Source organism: Carassius auratus, chromosome 4 (assembly GCF_003368295.1).
Source record: "Carassius auratus strain Wakin chromosome 4, ASM336829v1, whole genome shotgun sequence".
In the NCBI taxonomy this organism is placed as follows: domain Eukaryota; kingdom Metazoa; phylum Chordata; class Actinopteri; order Cypriniformes; family Cyprinidae; genus Carassius; species Carassius auratus.
In genome coordinates this window covers 28,992,128-29,014,818 of record NC_039246.1, presented here as the reverse complement: position 1 = coordinate 29,014,818, position 22,691 = coordinate 28,992,128, and the positions used below count along the sequence as shown (strand labels likewise).

At 37.0% G+C, this 22,691-nt stretch overlaps 1 protein-coding gene across 1 annotated transcript in view; it reads left to right on the top strand.

Moving 5' to 3' along the window:
* The window catches only part of LOC113065614 (exocyst complex component 4-like), a 110,011-nt gene that overhangs the window by 57,212 nt on the left and 30,108 nt on the right, over positions 1 to 22,691 (top strand). Inside the window, exon 11 of the mRNA XM_026237026.1 lies at positions 15,246 to 15,465. Coding sequence (XP_026092811.1) covers positions 15,246 to 15,465 — 220 coding nt within the window. The remainder of the gene's footprint in view (positions 1 to 15,245; positions 15,466 to 22,691) is intronic.

Genomic DNA, 22,691 nt, shown 5'->3' with positions numbered 1-22,691 from the left:
ACTATTAGCAGAAAGTGATGTTGGATATTAATTCTCAAACCTTTTTAATAAAATGTTATGCATGAAGAAATAAAACATGTTTTTAGGGCCTTTTATTTTTATGGCATTTTTTTTTCATGTCAACTAAATATATTTCCTGCTCAAATTCTCATTACTGTAATGCATCAAGGTGTTTACTTTTGAGTTTTTTCCCCCTCGTTATTCTCAATTATATTTCTCCTTAGATTCTAATAACTGTAATACAGGATGTCTTTTAATATTGAGGTTTTTTTTTTTATTTAGTCGAAATTCGCATAAAGGTTATGTTATGTAAAATGTGATTTTAAGGATAAAGCTTTGATGTACAAATACTTTACAAGTAATGTCTTTTTTAAAATGAAAATTTGATTTATTTTGACATTACACTAATGAGAACTGTTGGAATATCATGCTTAATTGTTATGAAAATATATCACAATGCACTGAACCTTAAATATCTAAAAATATGCTGAAGTCACTACAGGCATTAAATAACCCTTGGCAGATTGTGTGTGATTCACTCATAAACTGAATATATATATATATATATATATATATATATATATATATATATTTGTGTGTGTGTGTGTGTGTGTGTGTGTGTGTGTGTGTGTGTGTGTGTGTGTGTGTGTGTGTGTGTGTGTGTGTGTGTGTGTGTGTGTGTGTGTGTGAGAGAGAGAGATAGAAAACTAAGGAGTTTGGTTTAATTAAGAGTATGCATTGAATTTTAATTTTTAATTTAGTGTATAGAAGTTTCTTTTTATTTTTAAGTCTATATTGAAATTTAGTTTTTAATTTAGGAATGTACATTATGAGTTTAGTTTTTTATGTTTACATTGAATGGAAGTTTAGTTTTAGTTTAGAGTGCAAAAAAAAATGTTTAGTTTAGTTTATCGTGCACATACTATAGAGGTTTAGTTTTTAGTTTAGTTTACAGTGCAAAAAGAAGTTTGGGTTTTTAGTCTATTTTAGAGTTGCATGAGTTTGGTTTACTGTACACGTAATGAGTTTTGTTTCTTAAAATTGTTCTTAGGGCAGAATTGTGCTACCTTTAGCTGTGAATGTGTTTTAGAGCACATATTGAATGGATCTAGTTGCACTGTCAGTGCTTGCAGCATAATCAGATACGATGTAAATTTTTCCCACTCCCTGGATTGTGATGCAATATACCCAAATAATTTACATTTTACATAGTATGAGGAAAACAAGTGAGTGTTCAAGGAAAGCGAGGAAAGAGGAAGGAAATCTAACACAGATCCTAATGGAATCCAAGACAGAGCAGACTATGAGGAAAAAATCCATTACGTGTGATGTTACTGTTTCACTCACGGCAGCCGAATTGGGTGAAATGATATTAGTTGTGTTGTAATGTGATTTCTGCGATGTGCGAATATGAGATTCTAATGGATTTGAGGATATTACAGCAGTCTTTATCTCTAGTATTTATTCCTGCTGGTTGCAAATGTAATTTACTAAGTACGAGGCATCAGTGGGGTTCTGCTTTATGCTCGGCAGGAGACAGAGGAGGAGGACTGGGGTGATTCTTCAGGGGGAAATGCCATAACAGATGGTTATTGAGAGAGCTGGGGACATATCAGATGCTGGAGAACTTACTTTGGTCTTGAGTGGAAAGAATAAGAGTTCAAAAGTGTGTGCAAGGCTTGAAATGGAGTCTTTTCTCTGATGAAGAGCCATCAAAAGTCTCTGTTTTACTGGCCACATGGATCCCAGGTGCCGGGAGTCTAGGCGGCTAGATTTTTCCAATCAAACCAGGCAGACGACTGACAAGATCAAGATTGTTCTCTTTCTTTCAGTTTTTCCTCCCTCCCTTGCATGTGCTCTCTTTTCACAGTGCTATTGTTGCTGTAGAGCAGAATATCTGCCGTATTTGACTTTCATTTTCATTTAGCCCTGAATTGAGAACTTCAGATGAGCTCCTTTCATTTTCTTGCTCTTTTGTAAATTGAACGTATGGAAAGCCAATTTTAGAGACGGGCAAGACTCTCATTACAGAGTCACCCTACCCATAATGCCTTGCACTTACAGAGGTACCATCCAAAAGTCCTCATGTTTTTTGCTCAAAGATAAAAATAATAAAGTACAAAGAAAAGCATGTTGCCGTGTACCCAGTTGATTTCATTTAATTGTATATCTGAGCATTTGCCGTCATAAAGAGTATTCCGAAATCCCGTTTCATTAGCTGCCAGTACCACCAGATATTCTTTCAGCTGCTGTTGTGATTGGTGGAGGAGTATAGATGCTTGTTTTTTATTTTTGTTCTGAAAGCATTTGCAGCAGAGCCCCAGTTTGGATGATTTTCTTTTCCCGTCATGTTGCAAACAAATTTGATACTGTAATTTAACTCTGATTAGAGCAAATCTATTCTTGATTTGCATATGCCTGCATCTTTCAAAACGTTTCAATCTAGATTGTTAGTGAATCAACTCTGAAACATGACTGCATGGCAGCAATAGAAAGAGTCAAGCTATAGTGGTTGAACTTCAGGAAAAAAGAGATTCAGGGCAAAGGTTTGTTTGTTTTTTCAGAAGATTTTTTTTAAATATATTTATTATCAAATTGGCATTTACAACCCCTTTGATGTTCATAATTTGATGTTTTTACAGATATGGGATATTCACATGAACAAATTTCAGGGAAATTAATTAAATACATAATTAAGGCATATATATTTATTTAATCGCAGTAACATCGACCAATGAATTGTGCACAATATAGAATGTATATTAGGAAGAAAATTTGTTTTAAAATAAAACTTTTTATTTTATTTATTCATTTAAATTATTATTACAGTAGATTTTCTAAGGTTTTATTGCTGCTAAATGTCATTATTGGTGCAAAATTTGCAATGTCAGTAGTCAAATTATTTTTTATATGTGTGTGTGTACACGCACACACTTATTATAAATTGTAATACTTAATGGGAAACAAATAAGAATTATTTCAGCATCGTCTCCGTCTTCTAAAATTCTTTTTCTTTTTCTTTGATGTCAACTGATCATAACCCAGCCAAACATTATTTACCCAGATCTCATCTTCCCAACTAGAGTTCTTTCATTCGTCTCATTTATGATCATTAAAAGCACAAAAAAAACTAGCTCTGATGGTTATGTTTGTGCTTCGCTTGTTTACCACCTGCTGCTTGCCATAATATTTATATAGCATTCTCCACCGAACACTGCGTCACTCACATCACTCGCTAATCACAGCAGAAGTACTGTGCCATTGCTCACCATTGCTCCCTCCTTCCATCCACACACACATTCCGCTTCCTCCCGTTCCCAGTAGCCACAACTCTTGGTAGCCTGTGTTTCTCATTGATCTGGATTAGAACGGAGGAGAGCACAGACAATCACACAGCGTTGCCCTCGGCAAAACTACCCAACTAGTTCAAATCTCGCTCAAGGTTATTCCCTCATTCCACAATCAGTCCGCAGGTGCTCTCCAGGCCCTCGAAGATAGACAGCTTCGCATTCCAGAGAGAGGGTCACCTGACCTCATCCACATGCTCTACAGCCGCCCGCGTGCCTGCGAACGTCTGCGCTCCCGCATGCCTGCGAAAGCCAGACACGCTGGCCATTTGCACGCTAATGTGAATCATATATATGACAGCTCGGAGCAGAGGTGATCTCGCCTGTCGCAATTGAATCTCGCTGAGCGAAATACGAACCACATTATTTTGCCTCCGGCAACAGCGCAATCGATGATTGACTCGCCTCTTTCCAATAGCAAAAGTGAGGAAGACGCCAAATAATGCCATTTTAATAGGTTGCTTTTTGAGCAGCACCTTCCGAATTTAACCGAATCTTGCAGGTGCCCTCTGCCCCCTTGTGACCAAAACAACACCGGTATTTGTTTCACAGCCCTGTGATTCCCTCCCTCCATCTCAGCCCTCTTATTTCATTGTTTTCTTTTCACAACCAATCAAGCGCCAGTATACCTCAAACCATTTCAATATACCACTCGTGCAGATATACGGCAGCCAATGCCTGCTGGGAGAATAACACTCTGGCTTAGAGAGAGAGAGAGAGAATTGGTTAAAAAGTGAGTTGTGGAGTGCAAAACGAATACAAGGGTGGTAAATATGATTTAGTGTTTGTTTCCGATTTTGCAAATGGCTTCCTGAGCTCTATAAGACCAGTAGTGACTTGTAGATTGGTTTGTCTTTTAAGTGCACCTGTGGGTGATGGAAGGAATAGGAAAAAAAAAAACGTATTTCTATTAGAATGATCCCTGCACTCGGTTCACACGGTTACGATGTGACGCTGTAATGCAGTACAGTGTTGCGCAGCTTTAAGAGTCCATTGTATGATCTGACCACTATAATGATCTATTGCAGGGGTCGCTGGCAAATAACAGCTACCCTTACAAGCTTTAAAGCCCCTTATCTGGCTCTGCTCTGCAGTACATCCTCTGGTCTGACGTAAGAAAGCACTTATTTTTAGTCTTGGTGTCTGCTGCAATGCAGTGTAGGGTCTTGGAGGGTGTTAAGTGTAGTTATGTACTCTAGTTTGGCTCTCTCTCTTTGTCTCTGAAAGGAAGGGACAGTTGCGTTTAGTGTCTGATGCTCAAGGGGCCTGTAGCGGACTACACCTACAGCAGTGAGTCATGCTGAATCATTCACTATGTGTCCACAAAGGCTGTATAAATTGGATAAGAGTTGAAAAGAAAAGTTCTGTTTCATCTATTGTTTGTCAAAAAGTAGGAGCTTAAAGCCCAGGATCCAGACTGTGTCTGAATTTGTTTGAAATCTCTTTGCTTTGATGACAGCCTGGATAACTTTGTGTGTTCGTCATGTCATCTTGCGAATGACTCTTTTGGACTTTTTTTTTTAATGAGTCATTCAAAAAGGTTTAAAACAATTGGTGCCAGAATTGCAGTTTGAATCAGATTCACTCGTTAAATGTAACAGAGCTGTTAATGTTTTCACAACTGATGCACTGAAGCAATGAATCACTCGTTTAGAGTCATTTAGAGAGTTGGTGAATCGTTTAGAGTCATTTCTGTGTTCACAGCTGACTCCCTCAGTGAATCATTTTTACTTGTCTCTGACTCGAAATAAACCAGAAAACAATCAGAAAAAAACCTTCCCAAGCTTGCAGAAGTTTTATTGAATTATATTTAAGAGAAGCATTGAAATGTTTCACAAAATTGTATTGGTTAGCAATTCTGAATCAGTTGTAAGGAACATTGTTTTGATGGAAAACTGTATTACTGTAACTTATAATCCACATATATTTGTCAACAATATTTAGACTTTTATTTAACAAGAAGAAATGTTTTTTCCAGTATTAACTGGGATAAGCTTTTTTTTGTGATTCTCTAATATACCTAATTTCTCTAATTTGGTTTCAAAATGTTGAATATTAGACACCAATGACTCTAGTTTAAAAAATTGTTTTAGTTAAGAGCCATGGAAGGATTAAAGGAAAGGATTAATTTAACCATGTAAAAAATCAAGTAAAAAAGGATTTTATTTCAAACCTGAATGTCGTTCTTTTTTCCATTTTACACAGATTGGGTCATTTTAACAGTAGCTGGAACCCACTCTACTTTAGTCTGATTATAAATGCGCATATAAACACACTTATTGTAGCCTGTAGTTGTCTGTAATGTGCGATAATGGGTAAGAACGGATGTCAGTAGAGGGCATTATTTGGGCTGTAAAACCGTGTTAACGTCCTCTTGCCAAAATCCAATGTTTGTACACCAACACCAGACGAGGTGTTACTGAGCACAGACTTTCTAAAGTTCAGCCGACGCTCCACCGAGAGTGTTTCTTGAGTTCGCGTGTTTTTATGGTCTCTACTGTCACCTCAGAGGACCAGCCTTCGCTGTTTTCCACGGCCGGCACATAAATCATAAAGCTGGCCCTGGGCCGCGCTCTTTGGCAAAGCCTCTGTGATTTAATTAAGTCCTTCTCCTCAGCAGAGCCCCGAGGAGCTGGAACGTCGGAGCACTTACTAGGTTCTTTCAGTAGGAGACGCTGAGCTCTAATTGAGGGAGCTCTAAAGTGCTTAGAGTCCTGTTCGCCAATGGGATAGGATGATGACCTACCCGCGCTATTGGCTTTATAAAACTCTAGAACCCCCTCATGCACTGTTTAGTGAGCAGTCGCAGCTTCTATTAAGAAATAGGCCGTAGCGATTCGACCATTTTGTGGCCTGAAAGGGAGCTTGATTAGACCAGATCCCAAGGGGGGTTGAATTGTTAAGCCGGTAGTGTGTCAATCAACACTCCTCGCCCTTTAAACCGCACAATCACTTGCCTTCCCTCTCTTTTTCTGGCTCATACGCACACTCACGCTGTTATCGCCTCGTGCGTGATGCCATTCGCCCATGCAGGCTCCCATTAAACGCAGGCCACTCCCAGCTTCTGCTCTAATGGCTCAATTTGCAGAGTTTCCTCCCTCGCCCACACCACGCAGGGTAATAACAGCCCCCCGCTTCTCTGGAAACAAATGCTTTCAGAAGAAAAAAGACTGACAGGTTATTATCCAGTCCAGATGTGCGGTGGGCTGCTTTGGGAGGCAGTGATGTGTGTTTGTAAAGGCCACATTAAGCATTTAGAGGTGGAATAATGTAGTGTTGAGTTCACATACTTTTTCTCTGATTGTCGATGGTAGGTAAACACAGTCTGCTTACGAAAATAGCGTACGAACAATGATAGATTTTCATATTTCTAACTGAAAGCACTTCACAGTGGAATGTGACAAAAGTATGTGAACCCCTGGTTTCGAAAGTTTCCTTTATTTCCATACCCATAACTTTTTTTTTACGGCAGAACACAAAAGATGTTTTAAAAAAAACCAGTGTAATGTTGGTCCCCATTGACTTTCATTGTATCATATTTTCATGCAAAGGAAAGAAAGTCATACAGATTGAGTAAATGATGGCAGAATCTCCATTTGAACCTCCCGATGATCTTCCAAAAACCTCAGATAAACGTTTCCGGAATTGCAGATCGGTCAGGAGAAATTTTGCACCATTTCCATTTCCAAAACAGTTTTATTTAAGCAATATTCTTAGGATTTCTGGTCCAACTGATTTCTTAAGGTCAAAGCATCACATACTTTTTCCCCTCAAACTGTATATGCAGAAAAAGAGTGAAAAGGATGAGAAACTAGACAGTGGGAGGGGAAGATATAGAGAACTGGGTGAAAAGGCAATGCAAAGAACGTGAAAGTGAATCAGGAAGGGTAATTTGTCACCACGGGGACATGTCAGCCAAACGAGCCGATCTCATTTCCTGTTGACTGCAGGAATCCAAGCCCCTGGTCTTCTTTGTGTGATAGATTTCACCTAGTTTAATTGGCCTCAAACACCGCTTTCCCTCTCACTCGCACACTTACATTTTCAGACCTCAAATAGGCAAAATTTGTCGGCCCTAAACAACATTTCATAATTTCCACCAGAAATGCGGCTCATTACAAACTGCTCTCTTTGGTTTGCCACTTTTGTTTTTGAAAATAATGATGCTTTAAAAAAAAAAAAAAAGTAGAGGAAATTTGTACTTTGTGACTCTGGCAATGTATCGCACTTTCTCTCTGATTTCCACCTCCATGAATTTTAATTAGCGTGCCGGTCCTTTTCTTTCCAATAAGGCATTTCTATCCTATAACCATCGCTCTACCTTTGGTGTGTGTGTGTGTGTGTGTGCATGTGTGTAAAATCTGCAGCAGACAGCAGGAGGTCTCAGAGCTAGTGGGTGTATGTGTGGGTTGGCCATATTCATTTACCTCACCGCTGTCTTTGTAGGAGCGCAATGAAAGCTAAATGCATCGCACGGCAAAGTCGGTTTCGATAGTAACCTTATAAATGCAATCTTAATGCTTTCTAAAGACAGTTTCCCTTCGTTAAGGTGGCTAAAGAACTGACTGCACAGATATGTAAACAGAGAACTGACATACTGCCATCTAGTGGTTTGCTTAAGTATTCCAGTGGCTTGCTCTTCATGCTCATTTGTAATTAGACTTTACATAGATTTAACCATGTGAGACCTACTGAATTATACACTCTCTTTTTTGACTAATTCATTATTGGCTTCGTAATTGAGATGAGGCATCAGCTATTAAAAACCTGCTTTTGAAGCAATATTAATTAATGGTCTATAAATTCCATAAAATCATCCCACACAGCAGTATTTTTTACGATCATTGAAAGGTGACTTCTCATTGTCACTGTGGTGAATATCCTTCACTAGTTATATTATTACAAGGTAAAAAAAAGTTAATGAAATATGTAAAGATATATCTATGTTTTCTTTTGTTTGTGATGTAAAAATACTGTACATCTGATCATAAAAAATATGCTGGAAAGGCAGATGTGAAATCAAAATATTAGGACTGTCATTTGATTAAAACATTTTCTTAAATTAATCACATGTTATGCCAGTTGATTAATCATACATATTTGCTAAGAAAATTTACTGACAAAAAACCACCAGATTATGATAATTTGAAGACATGAAATTATCGTAGCAGATGAATATTGATTAAAAGTGGCTTATGTCAGTGTATTGTTTGTTTTATGCCCTTATAACTGAATATAGACCTAATAATGGCATGCATCAAGTCCACAGCAATAGATATCTGCAATTGAGTCAGTCATTGTTTATGATTTATTCATTTTATGTGTGCATTTTATTTATGTATTTATTTTTACACTAGGTGGACTGTTTTTCAAAAACTATTTTACAGCCCAATGCATTTTAAGACTCTTGCATTTTCTTCTGTTCTGATGCACTCCGACTGGCTTTAAACGCAATAACGATTTTCTGAATTCATTTTGGACTGCTTTGCATTTACAGTAAGTGTTACTTCAACCCTGAATTGCTCTAATTCTAGCAGAACATACACCGCCATTTTCCCAAGTTTTTTTTTATTATATATATATATATATATATATATATATATATATATATATATATATATATATATATATATATATAAGATGGTTACCTCATAAAGGAAAAGATTTAAAACTGATTTAAAAAGGACTATTCCCCGAGGGAATAACAAAGCTTTAAATCTGCTTAGGCTTTTATTTCTAGATATAAAATGTAGTAGAAAAGCAGAAAAGTTTGTGAAAGCGTGACACCTGGCGAATCTGACGGCTTGTAGGTGTTTTGTGTGTGAGCACTCTGTTTGTGTCCTCCGTGTTCTCTCTCAGATCACATGAAGCTCTCTGTCAGTCTTCAGAAGTGAATATTACGCCAGACTGCAGCATGTCATGTTACACAAGCCAACCTGCCCAGCTGCTGAGCCAACGACAGACAGCAAACCTCAGGGCGCTGTTCTCTTATTGAAAAAATGACTCGGCTACACTATCCTTCATGTCCTCCCTCACCCTTTTGTTCAGTAATCTTCAATAATACACAAATACTTACATATTTATACTACAAGGATGGTTTAATTACCGAGCTTGTAATTGGTTTGGAGGGGAGAAATACAGGAAGTGGCTGACGTACCATTTTCTGTGTGTGTGTGTGTTCACAGGCAGGGCTCTCTGCACACAATAATCCAGTGAAGGCCTTGGGCACAGACATCTGCTTTCTAATGACAGTTAATTAGATGCTGTTGAGCGCAATCAGAGGCAGTCAGCGCTAATAAACTGGGACTCAGTGTGTGTGCAGTGTTTCTCGGTCTGTGTATGTCTGTGAGAGCGAGCGTCTACAGGATGAGGGCTTTGATTCAGAAGAGTCACATTCTATGAGTTGCTTTAGACGTCAGCCAGTGAATTCAGCCGAACCCTACAGTGGAGACCAGTGAAGAATTACAGTTCTGTCAAAGCTTGATGTTGAATCAAAGAGGTTGAACTGAAGGTGCTGACAGATCCAACTATTACTGAGAAATATTTGACCAAGTAGAAGTGTTTATCTAAATCTGCTTGGCAACACTTTTTTGTATTAATTGATTCGATTTTTTATGGATGGTTACTAGGATTTTTATTTTATCGCAGTGGGATGCGGTCGCAACTGTAGGATGTTCTGGGTGGTTGTAAAATAGTCCCAAATATGCACATCTAAACACTCGGGGTTGGAATTTGTTCGTATCCCTGATTGCGATTGTGAGAAATGGAAATAATGAATCTTGTGACCACACACAGGCTAAAACCTCTGTTTATTCACAGTAGAGTTATAATCATTTTTCCTAGTCCTCCAGACCCTCATCATATGTTTAATTTCTGTTATCCCTTGGATGGATTAAGATCATCCATCATTGAATGGTTATGTCCCGATCACACGGCAGTAATTGTATTTCAGTAAAGAATGTAAAGTAGCCCAACTCTGATTACATGCCATAATCCCCTTATTAGCTGTGAGTTATGCTTACAGACATGAGGGGGGCTCAGTATGGTGACTGTTCCTGCTCTGATCCCACATCAGTGTTTTTTTTTTTTTTCACCCGTTGTTTACTTTACAAAAATTCTGTTACAGTGTTTTCTTTCTTTCTTTCTTTCTTTCTTTCTTTCTTTCTTTCTTTCTTTCTCACAATAAACGTGTGACTTGTTAATTAAGATTTCACAGACATGGATAGCCCACGCTGTGCAGTTGCCAAGGTGTCTTCATGGTATCTCTGTGGAGATGAAGGTCCAGCTGTGTTTGTTGTGCTCTGGAGCTTTCAGACATTTTGTCCCTGTTTTAAATCACTTTGGGGGGTTTTATGATAAGAATGCTAGGCAGCCCCTTATTGAATTTTCAGAATTTTGCCTTTTTGCTGTCTGCAACCTTTGGATTCTATTGTTGTAATTTACTATTATATTGTATTATATTATATTTAGGGCTGTTAACATTAATATTTGTGATTGTAAAAGTCGATCATATCCTTTCAAGCCGCTAAACTCCGGGAACGTTTCTAGTCCAGTTATCCAGTACGCAGATACATTCAAACAATCAATCCATAACAGCGCTAATGTAAAGATGGCCAAGCTGATTACAACAGAGACAGCGGAGAGAATAAATACTCACGTTGCATTTTCAACAAATGTTCTTGCTTTAAAACACAAGCTCTGTTGTTTTGAAGAGTGGAGGAGTTTTACAGTAAGCAACGCATATCTGATATGTCTGATGGTTGGTTGGTTTACTTTGCTGGATATAGCAATTGACAGTGTACAGTTAATCAGGATTAACCACAGAAAAAGGGTGTGATTAATCCGATTAATGATTTAAATATACTGACAGCCTTTATTGTATTATATTATAAGTTATGATGTTAAAATTATAATATAAAACAATAATAAATTATGTCTGACTCATTTGTTCATAACTGTCCATTCTACAGAAATCGCATGTGTTCATATATATATGTCATGTCATGTCACACACATACTTATAGTTGTAATACATTTTAACACAGGTGATATCGAGTCCAGAAATTCCTCTTCCATAGAGAATCATAACTGAAATGGAAATGAATGGCTTCTCTGATTTATAGATGGCTTACAATCTACCATCATAAGCAAGCAGTGAAAATGTAGTTTAAGTGTTCATTATGTTTACTACTAATGCACATATTTACAAAAAATGCATGGATCCCTCTGTTATTGTCATAGTGAAAAGTGTGGCTGTTCTCAGCAGGGCGTCTGTGGGCCCAGGTAACGATCTAGCCTGATTCTCTTTTTCCACCCTTTTCCTCTTGACTCAGTTTTCAAACATCTCTCAGCACATTAAAGCCTGGTTACACACTCACATGCTGTTCACACGTCTTCTGCGATTGCAGAGAGGAGCGTCCAACTTCTCCACCTGCCTAAAGCAGCGTGCCACAGAAAGAGAGTGTTTTGCTACTTCTTGCCCAGTAGGTTGAACAGTTTTAAGTTTGTCTGCTGTTCCTTTGATTAGCACTTAAGCGGAGCTCCAGACGACAACTAAGATTGCAAAAGTGACAAAATCTAAAAACCAGACAATATGGCAACATTCAGTTTTTTGTTTCTTGCTCTTCACTTACTTTTTTCCAGGCTGTTCTGTGGGTCTTTCTTTTAACACACGCTTCTGCTACGGCGGCCACTGTAGTCATGCTCACAGTTTCCCTGATGCATTTTTGTTCTTTGAATTTGGATGAATCAAAACTTGATTAGCTGAGAGAGCCAACGAGCCTTCATGGCAGCTGTCACCTTCCATTTACCTCACAAGACCAGTGATCAGACAAACTTATGGAATTAAATATTAGCACAGCGAGGTGATCACATGAAGGCTGCACTCATGATATGTGTATGTGTGTTGCTGTGTGCACGTGTTGCTGTGTGTCTGTTAGACAAGTGAGAGCAGAAGTAAGAGACACCATCTGGTGTGAATAATTCTTATCGAGGACATTTATATTGGTGACATAATGAAGTGGAGATTGAGCTATTATCTTTGTCTGTATTTTGAAACCATGCCAAATTATTCGAGAGGGTCCTGAGAAGCCCTGCCATATATTATATACAGTCCCGGCTGCAGAATTACGTGATACACAGAGCACAGAACAAATTTGAACTGAGACACTTCAATTACACTATACAATTTATGCACACTTTTCTGTCTGGAAGTTTATAGCTCCTCATTTGAAAAATTAAAGCTTGACTACATGGTCATTGGTGCTGATAAATTGTTAAACTGATTAGAGATGCACCATTTTTAAAGTTCTGGCCAATACCGATAATTCTATAACTATATGGGGTGTGGCACCTGGCACGGTTCAACTTTTTCATGGTTCGGTGTGCTATGTTTATGTAGAAACTATACTTAAAAAAATACAATTAAAAAAAAATCGAACTACGAGCAACAGCACAAATAAATACAATAGAGAAAATATACAAATAAAATAAACAGTGATTTTTTTTTTTTTTTTTAGGGAGGTCTAGCATTAGTTTTTAGGGACAGATATTGAAAAAAGTAATCAAATGTAAAACAGCATATTGGACTGTATAAATTAAAGATTGTTCTTTATTAAAGTTACAAAAACGTTTTAATCAAGAGCAGTGAGTGATTTCTTTGTTGTTGCTGTTCAATTAATATAAATACTGTCACTTTAAGAGAATGCGCTGATCCAGTAGGCCTACGTTCAGCCGGCTATGTCTGCTTTAGAATACTTACCAAAACGAGCATTTTGACATCATTTTTGTGTGAATTTGTCCATTTAAAAACAATACTTCAGAGAAAGCTTATATTTGCACATGTTCTGAGGCACGGGTTTGTGGGCTTCGGATGAGCAAACGCACAAATCTTCGCACTGCACGCGCGAGCTCGCATCCTCTGGCTTCAAAATGTTTAAACTGACAAAGCTTAAATGAGATTAGTTTAAACACAGACATCAACGTGTGCTGTTCAGGTCTCATCTGTGCACGCGCTATCAGCACCTGGGTGATGAAGGTATAAATGACTGCTCATATTCCAGCATAAGGCATTCACATTGTGAGTGCATGGTTTGTCCACTTTTTTTTTATGTCTGGGAATTCAGAATGCACATGCATCAACAGAAACATATATTAGCTGAACACTGTTTGTTTTACGTGTTATTTATAGCAAACCATATTAAAGATGCTTTGTCAGATTTAAGTTGAACTGCGGTCCCAGCCCATGGCGAACCATGTGTGGAGAACCGAACGGTTCGTTTTTATTTATCATTATCATTATCATATAATTTATTATTTATCACTTAACTATGTCCCATATGCATTAGTGTTTACTTTAATATATCAGGTGGACAAATGAATAAAATGACTCACAATGTGCTAATGAGCTCAGGAATTACTGTATGTAGTGTGTAAGACAAAAAAAAAGAAATCAAAATGTGAAAGAATGCACATTGGAGAAATGAGCATATAGGATTGAATATCCAATATTGACTAATTAATAAATCTCCAATATCGGCCGATAACCGATACAGTATACTGATACATTGTGCATACTTACAGTAACACTGGTGTTTTTTTTATAATAATTTTTTTTCTATCAGTGTTTCTTAAAATAAGCATAGTGAGAATTTTTTTTAAAGAAGATTTACAATGTTTTAATGGCCACAAGGGCCAATTTTTCTCTTAAAAGTTTCCTTTGGTTTTTATTGGTGTTGGACAACGATTGCAGTTTTTAATCACGATTAATTGAATGATTTAAATTTAATGATTTACTGTGATTAATCACATTGTGATCCACAAAATTCAAGAATTCAAAAGTAGTGTATTGTGCACTTTTTTTCATTTAAAAGTACTACTATATGAACAAAAGTGCAATGACATTTGGTTTGCAAACACTTCAAACAAATTATTGAAGCAGCTTTTTGTTATAGCAATATTCCTTTTACATAGTAGCAGTTAAAACAATTATTGTAAATCTCAACTTAAACATTAATGTAATCAAATTAAATAGCAAATCAAAGCTATTTGCCACTGCTAGCGCATTAACATTTTTATAGACAATATTTTATAGTTTGTTATGGAAAAAAAAAAGATTTATAAAGTTAAAAGCTTTGGTACAGTTGTTTCTTACTGAGGGCTGAGCCATGCTTCCACACACACACACACACACACACACACACACACACACACATTCACGTGCACATGTGTGGATGGGCTTCCCTCTGCTGGGTTGACTAATTGGCTGTGCAGTGCTGAGGGAGGTGTTTAGAGTTGGGGGGTTGTGCAGCTGTAGTCTTGTAGTGATAAATCAGCGTTCCTGCTGATCTATGAGCCTCTGTCTGCTCGTACGCAACGGCCCGTCCCTGCTCAACACCTGTCTTGCTCCCTCACCGACACACATGGTGTATGTGCAGTACTTAAAAGCCAGAAATGGAGCTTATATGTGTGTTTTTAAAGTCTGAGGCCATACTGAAAAACTGGCATTCAAAATTCAATTTTATCCTGGAACAGAAAATGATAACATTAAAATATTTAAATTTTAATATTCTTTTTTTTTAAATGAATATTAAAAAAAAACTTAAATTGTATTTCTTAAGCTTTTATCTCAAATTGCTATATACTAATAATATATTTTTTATTATATAATTAAAAAAAAGGTACATTTTGAAATGAAATGCAAAATAAAACCGATATGCCAAAAAGTAATTGGCACACAAAATAAGTTTGATTCAAACCCAAATTTCCCACATCAGCACCACTGCACAATGTGCCAACCAATAAGCCTCAACTCTGATATATGCAAACTTAGTCAAACTTTGCATGGACATGTCTCTTTTCTCTACTTTAATGAAAATGCTTTGTTTTCCATGTCCTCAGGTTTATTCAGGAGATCGAGTCCCGTATGGGTCCAGCTCAGGCCAAGCAGTGTCAGCTACGCACCTTCCTCACCTACTACATCAACGATTTGTTCCTCAGCCAGGTCCGGACCGAGACCAATAAAGAGATTGAGTCTGTGACCAAAGTGTCCGACCCGCTCAAAATCCTGGCCAGCGCTGACACCATGAAAAACCTGGGCGTTCAAAGACCTCTTCTACAGGTATCTTTTCTTTTTAAATGATCCTAAAATGAACTTCTTGGGATTTTTCAGAGAATGTATAAGTGCACACATACATAAGGAAAAATAGTACACCCTTCTTTTTCTCCCTCTGTTATTCCCGCTCTCCTTCCCTTTCATTAGTCGATCCATTTATTAGACTAACTGTTCAAACAGCATTTGCCTACCGGTCAAGTGTACAAAAGCCCGGTCTGATTGTTTTCTCTTCTGAATTACACAGAGGGGGAAGGTTATTTTTTTTTTTTTCCCGTCTCTTCTCCTTCACTCTCTCGAGAGTGCCGATAAAGGCCACCTACCCCCCTATCAACCTACATCATAATTGGAGCTGAAATTGTGTTTGATCCTGGCTGACCTGGAATCAGCAGTTAAGTGCAGCTTATATAACACACAGCGCGGCACTGTGGCGACCAGCTGCCAGCTGTCCGTCTCTCCCAGGACTGCTTCCTGGCAGCACAGGAAGTGCAAGCTTTTATTGCCATAGAGACCACAGGATGTGCTTAGTTCATCAGCTAAGGGAATGAGTCCGGTCTCACTTCTCAGCTTTCCAGTATTTGCTTCTTGCTGTAGTTTACATGCTCCTTAAAGAATCATTTTAAAATATAAGATTATTTAGTGCTGATTATATTATATTATATTATATTATATTATATTATATTATATTATATTATATTATATAGGAAAGTGGTGATTTTAAGTTTATTATAATTTAAAAGTTATATTATATAAAAAATTAATGACATTTTAAAATAGAGGATAGTGGTGTTTTTTTTTTACTTTATTATAATATAATATATTATGATTTAAAAATGCCAATTTATAATACAGTCATTTAGTGTCCCTTATATAATATAATATGATATAATTTTATATAATATAAATTTAATTTAAATTTAATTTAGATTAAATGACAGAATTTTTATAAAATTATATTTATTATATTATTATATAGTATTAGATTATATTATATAATTATCATATTATATTTTACATTAATATTATTTTATTTTAGTTCTGCCTTAAAGAAGCTACCAAACAGATATTGTCTTCTATGTTGAGCTGCATGTGTCTGTTTGTTCCTGAGTGTATTCATGTGCAATTGTGCATGTACAGCTGAGTTATTTGAATGTCTTCCTGCTCTCTGAATCCATGATCTGGTCAATTAACCTCACGAGAAGCTCTCTTTGCAAATATGCGAGAGCAAGAATGCACTTGTGCCGAGTGTAATGAGTTTAGCGCTCTGTTGTAACTCAGATGAGAGCCATTATGGGCCCCCTTACTCTTTAAACTGAGACCTGTCATCTCAAGTTGTGTGTCGTGTGTGTACGTCTTAGCATTGCTTTCATTTTGAGAACAGTGGCGGTTCATTACTTAGGGGAAGGCACCAAAAGCTCACAGCCATTTGTTTACGATTATGATTTCTCCTTAACGAGGACTGCGGCATCTTGCTAATTACCCTGCTGGGCTAATGAGTGACTCTCTGGATAGCGGGAGCTCCATAAAATGTTCTTTTGTTTGGGATTTTTTTCCCCTTTATAATTACCTTCGATCAAAAAGCAGTTTTGCTCCTGACAGCTTGCGTGGCACGTCCCTTCCCGGCCTTTTGCTTTGTAGTGTTGTAGAACCGTTTCCTGGGTCGTGGTCTGTGTGTGTTAGAGAGAACGAGAGAGTTTGCTCTTCAGAGGCACTTTAATGAAGCCCTTCATGAAGAGCTGTATTAGAGTGTGAAGTTGTTTGTGTTCCCACAGACTTTGCAAAGTGCCTGTTGATTTTGAACTTCGCAGAGGAAAGAAAATCGGCACAGCATTCGGAAAGCATTGGCTTCGCATCCTTGTTCATCAGGGGCCAAAATGAACATTTGCCAAGCACCAAATGCGGGTAAAATTTGGCTTTAGTGAGTAAATAACATTTTACTCACCAAATGGCCTGTTATATTTCAAGAAAGTTAAATAGTTTTAAATGTGAAGCTCACAAAGACTGTATTATACGTTTAATGCAGTAAAAACAGTGATATTGTAAAATAGTAATACAATTTCAATTAACCGTTTTTACGTTTTCTGTTTTAACATGCATTTAATACATCCCATTGAGCCAAACATTAGCATATATTCACCTAGAGCAGGTGTAAAGCAAGACTGAAGAGCAGCAGAGCTTTTTTTTTTTTTTTTGGACGACAAAATACATGGAAAAGTCAGCTTCAGCTCCATTTCTGAAGTTATTTTAGGAGTACGATCCTAAAGTTTAGTTTTCCAGCTCCCAGTGTTCAATGCGGTGTCATTGAGAAAGTACAAGACTAAAATTGACCCTCCTCTCAGATTGAACAGCCATCCATCCTGTGAGCAGCCATGAAGTTGACTGAGGCTTCTCTCCAGATTGTCTATTGCCTCTGTGATGCATTGTAGACCAAATGGAGAAGGCAAATGGTGCTTAAAGTAGTACTCTCCTGTGGTCACGGAAATGATGACAGAGAGATGTGGGTGTGTGTTTATGGGTGCATGTCAGTGTATTCCAGGTGCCATGGCTCGGATGTTACAGCAGGTGTTTTATGAGAAATCAGCCTGGGAGAAGTGGAGCACTGATCCGTGGGGAAAGGGGGTTTTCTTTTAGTTTCACAACATTAAATATACTGCTCTTTGCCATCAGGAGCCATGTTAACACACACACATTAACACCCACTCCCATTTACTTACAGTTCTGCAAAGGAAAAACTCTCAGGACAGATTTTATGTCTGTTGTTGTCAGCATTTTTAAAGCTGAGCAATTTTGCCATAACCCAGTGTCACCTTTCCTTCTATAAACTTGTCCCCTAAACTTAATTTTGTTGGACAACCACCGTAATCAGGGTAGGCATTAATATATATAAATAAACCATAAAATCATCATATGTAATGTGTAATTGTATTTTGTATAACTATATGCATTTATAAATAACATTTCATCTAAATATTGTGGTGTGTGTGTTTGTGTTTTAATAATACTGAAAAATAACGTTTTCATGCAAATTTCATCCCTGTTTTGAAAACACATTTTGTTTTGAAAACATGTTTTCTATGTTGACAAATTAACTTCAAGGTAGAATAACATGTAACAGATTGTTCTTCTATTAATCACATGCTTGTTTTCATTTGCTTAAAATTAAATACAGATGACACAACGCGACCATTTACTGATTATTTGGAAAAGTTGTTTTTCAAAGGCTAATCTTAATGGAGAGTAGACATTTAGTTTAATTGTTAAACTTAATTAAAAACAATGCAGTTTTTTTTTCTGTGTGTAATGAAAATTTGGAGACTGGTTTCTTGGCACATATTAGAATGGACAGCTGTGTGCTCTGGCAAAGAGAAGTGTTACTGCATTAGCATTAGCTGTTGCAATTTCGAGCATGGGCTTGTTTAAATACAGACAGCCCCTGCTATCAGTGCTCCTGTGTCGGAAGTTGGAGTTGGCTGTAATCACTTTGTCTAGTATGATAACAAGGCCAATGATATCAGAAGTCCTGGCTATCCATGCTCTGCCTGCCCTCGGCCTTAAAGTCCTCTCCAGTTCTTTCTCTCTGCTGATCTGTTTCACTGATGCTATCTGCAGGTCCTGGGCCCACTGATTGATTTATTTCATTAGAAATGTTTTGAGGGGGTCACTGTGCAGCATGTTTGGAGATTGGCTCTATTAATCTTCCCCACCACAGGATCTACAGTGCTGCTTACATGTCCAGACACCTTGAGAATCAAGAATGCACTTGGTTTTAGCTGATGGTAGTGAAAAGTGGCCAAAATATTGAGAATTGGTACTTAGTTAAAGTTTACATTATTCATTCACACTAACAAATGCAAATGTAATTATATTTTGTAATGATCAGTTTTGTTATTCTTAACCAAAACACTTTTTTATTAAAATTGAAATGAGGTCAAATTAAATATTTAATAAAAATAATCAATAAAAAAAAAAAAAAAAAAAAAAACTTTTAACTAATTAATTATTTTAAACTAATTAATTGACAAATTTCAATGACACAAGTATACAAATAAACTATTAAAGCACAAAAAAAGTAAATGTTTTAATAAAGATTATATATATATATATATATATATATATATATATATATATAATTATATATATATATATATATATATATATATATATATATATATATATATACATATATATATGATTTTAAAAATAACTATGTTAATTTATATACATTCATATATTCTATAAGTGTAATATAAAAATATTTCCAAATATTTTTGGAAAGTTCAAAAATGTTTTGACATCATAAATACCAAAATGTTTGTTTTCTAGGAATCTACAGAAATCCAGCATTATTTTCAGCAAGTCTTTTCAGTTAAAGCAGATCTCAGTATAGGTGTTTTTGGCCGGAAATCATGGTTGGAGCTATAATTTAGTCAGAATATTCGCAGCTGTGTTTTATTCACAAGTCTGTTTTTAGAGACGTGATTTACTGTCTGTCTGTGCCATTCAGTCAAAGCTCTTTGTGAAACGTGGACTTGAGCTGCCACCAGTGCTTTGCTAATGAAGCTGACCTTTTTAATCACACTGTATTCACTGTCAACATATACACACACACACAGCCCTACACATCAGTCTAGAGTTGAACTAATGAGAGTGACCTTTTTGTTTATAGGGTCTGTGTTGTGTGGGGTGTATATTTGGTCTGTGTGTGTGTGTGTGTGATATCATTTGATTGGCATCCTGTAGTGTTAGGCTCTGTTAGAAGAGCACAGCTCAAAGATGGCGTGGGCCTTTATTAGGGACTTCTCATCACTGCAGAAACCAAAACAGACAGGTCTGGGTGGCATTGTCTAGACATTGTTTAAGTCTGTAGGAACTATTCTCTGTATAGAGACACCAAGATCATACCAGATCTTAATGATGGCCTGCCACTTACTCTGATTTTGTCTGGAATTTATTTCCATGTTTTTGTTTTGTTTTGTTTCAGGAAATATTTTAAAGCTGATATTAAAGGTCTCTCACAACCACAGACACCAGGATCACAGCAAGATCAACATGTTGGCCCCCATATCACCCTGATTTTGTCAGGATTATTTTTTTGTTTTTGTTTTTTAAGTAGGGATGGGCATTTTTGGCGTTTTCTCATTTCGATCGTGATTGTAATGCAGCAATTTAAAAAAATTAATAAAAAAGGAATAGCTGCCTGCATGAGCTGCAACTTTACAACTTTTATCTGCACTAAAGAATGCAAATACCTGTGAACTTTAAGTTACGAGAGAGAGAAAGCTCCCGCCGTTATGCTTTTCATGACAATGCACTAAAACAAGGACAGGGAAAGCAGACAATTTACTATAGATATCACATTATATAAGGTTCTAAATATAATGCTGTTTATGAAATGCCAGTGATGTGTATAGCATGAGAGAGAGAGAGAGGGCGAGCTCCCACCGTGATGTGCTTTCATAACAATGCACTCAAACACAGGGAAGGAATTTACTATAGGCTAGACTTTTATAAAGTTCTCATTATAATGCTGTTTATGGCAGATTTGTGCTATATTTTCATCTACATTATCAAGTGGTTCCTGAAATTTTCTTCACATTTAATTGAAGTATGCCTACTGTTGAACTAGTATGACAAAAAAGCACTGCTGCATTTTTAAAATATCAGTACAAAAAAAAAAAAAAAAATATTGAAAAAGCAATATGACCATCTCAGATAACTAATATCGGGCATTACATTTGAGCATGAAACTAAACACTGGTAATATGCAGCGCATTCAGCATGTTAATATATGTTAATATCCCAACTAATCCTATATTAGATTAATCAGATATGTATGTGCCTATAAACCAGACATCACTACCTGACTTCGGAGCTATGCTTCTCTCTCTTTTCACTTCTATAGCCTAATTTGGATGCTTTGCATAACCAATGAGAAAAAAACTTTCATGATTATTGTTTTCAGGATTGATCATCACTGTCACAGCTGAGTAGGCCTACTCGAGCACTCGATCACTGTTCCAACCCCAAATTTATGCTATTTTATTTTACAGATAGAATGGGATTGGAAAATCTTTTAAAAGCGATGCAGAAGGATCTCTCCGTTAAGAAAACTATTTTTCTTCATTGGTCACAGATGCATTCTGAATAATGCTTCTAAATGGAGAATCCCTGTCACTGGCTCCATTGCCAATCAAGCCAAAAACAGTTTTGAAAGTTAATCAGAAGTCATAGAATAATTTAGCATTTATGGAATTTTTGATTTCCAACAGTTTTGTTAATATGCTATATAAGTATTTAGAGTCATTTTTCCGTGATGGCAATACATCATTTTCACAACCCCTTCTAACTTCTTTTCGTGACCTGCAGTTTGAGAACCTCCAATTTAATGTTTCGGTCAGCCGACTTGAGACCTGAACTAGATTTATGTGGCAAATTCATGTTATTACTTCAAAAGACTACAGTCCTTTCAATTGAACTGATGGAATTGATCAAGATTCGTCTGACAGTGATGCAGTGTGCACTCTCTCTTGTGTCCTTTAGGGCACAGTCACCTCCTCCTGTTTTTTTCTTTTCTGTCCTCTTTTCTGACTTGGGTTCCTCCCTCAGGCCAGCGTTAGTCTTTTGGGCTTCGACTGCACCAGAGTGGCCTGCTGACTATGTTTTCCACCTGTGGGGCGAAAAACAATCCCAACTCTCGCCAATGATCTTCCCCAACCCGACTCCAGCCTGACCTTGGGCTAAACCCCTACCTAAAAAGGGATTGTGGAAGAGACTGACAATGGTTATCACCAACTGCAGCCTGAATTCGGACTGTGGCTTTATTTTAGTTTACATGTACGAGGGGTTTAACTCTGGAGAAGTGAGGCTAATCTTTGCCTGTGGAACTAAAACAATGCAAAAGTGGCCAAAAATGTTGTCAGTCCTTGCTGCATTAAAGCATGCCAAGTTCTGGATTGAGGCCTACAGTAGCTCGAGCTGAATTTGAAGAGAACTGCTCTTTTAAGTCATTTTAATATATTTCCACATAATTCCAGTACAGTGCAGGGTTTTTCTGCAGGATGTGTGTGTGCATATGTCTGTACACAAACATCCGTTCCATAATGATAATGTGTATATCATTGCCTTCTGTTTGTTCCCCACACCATTAGCCCCATATGGCTCTATTTCAGGGGGTGTATGTGAGCCTAGAGAACTAAACATAAAGTTGACATCTCAGAGCTGCTACATTTATGATG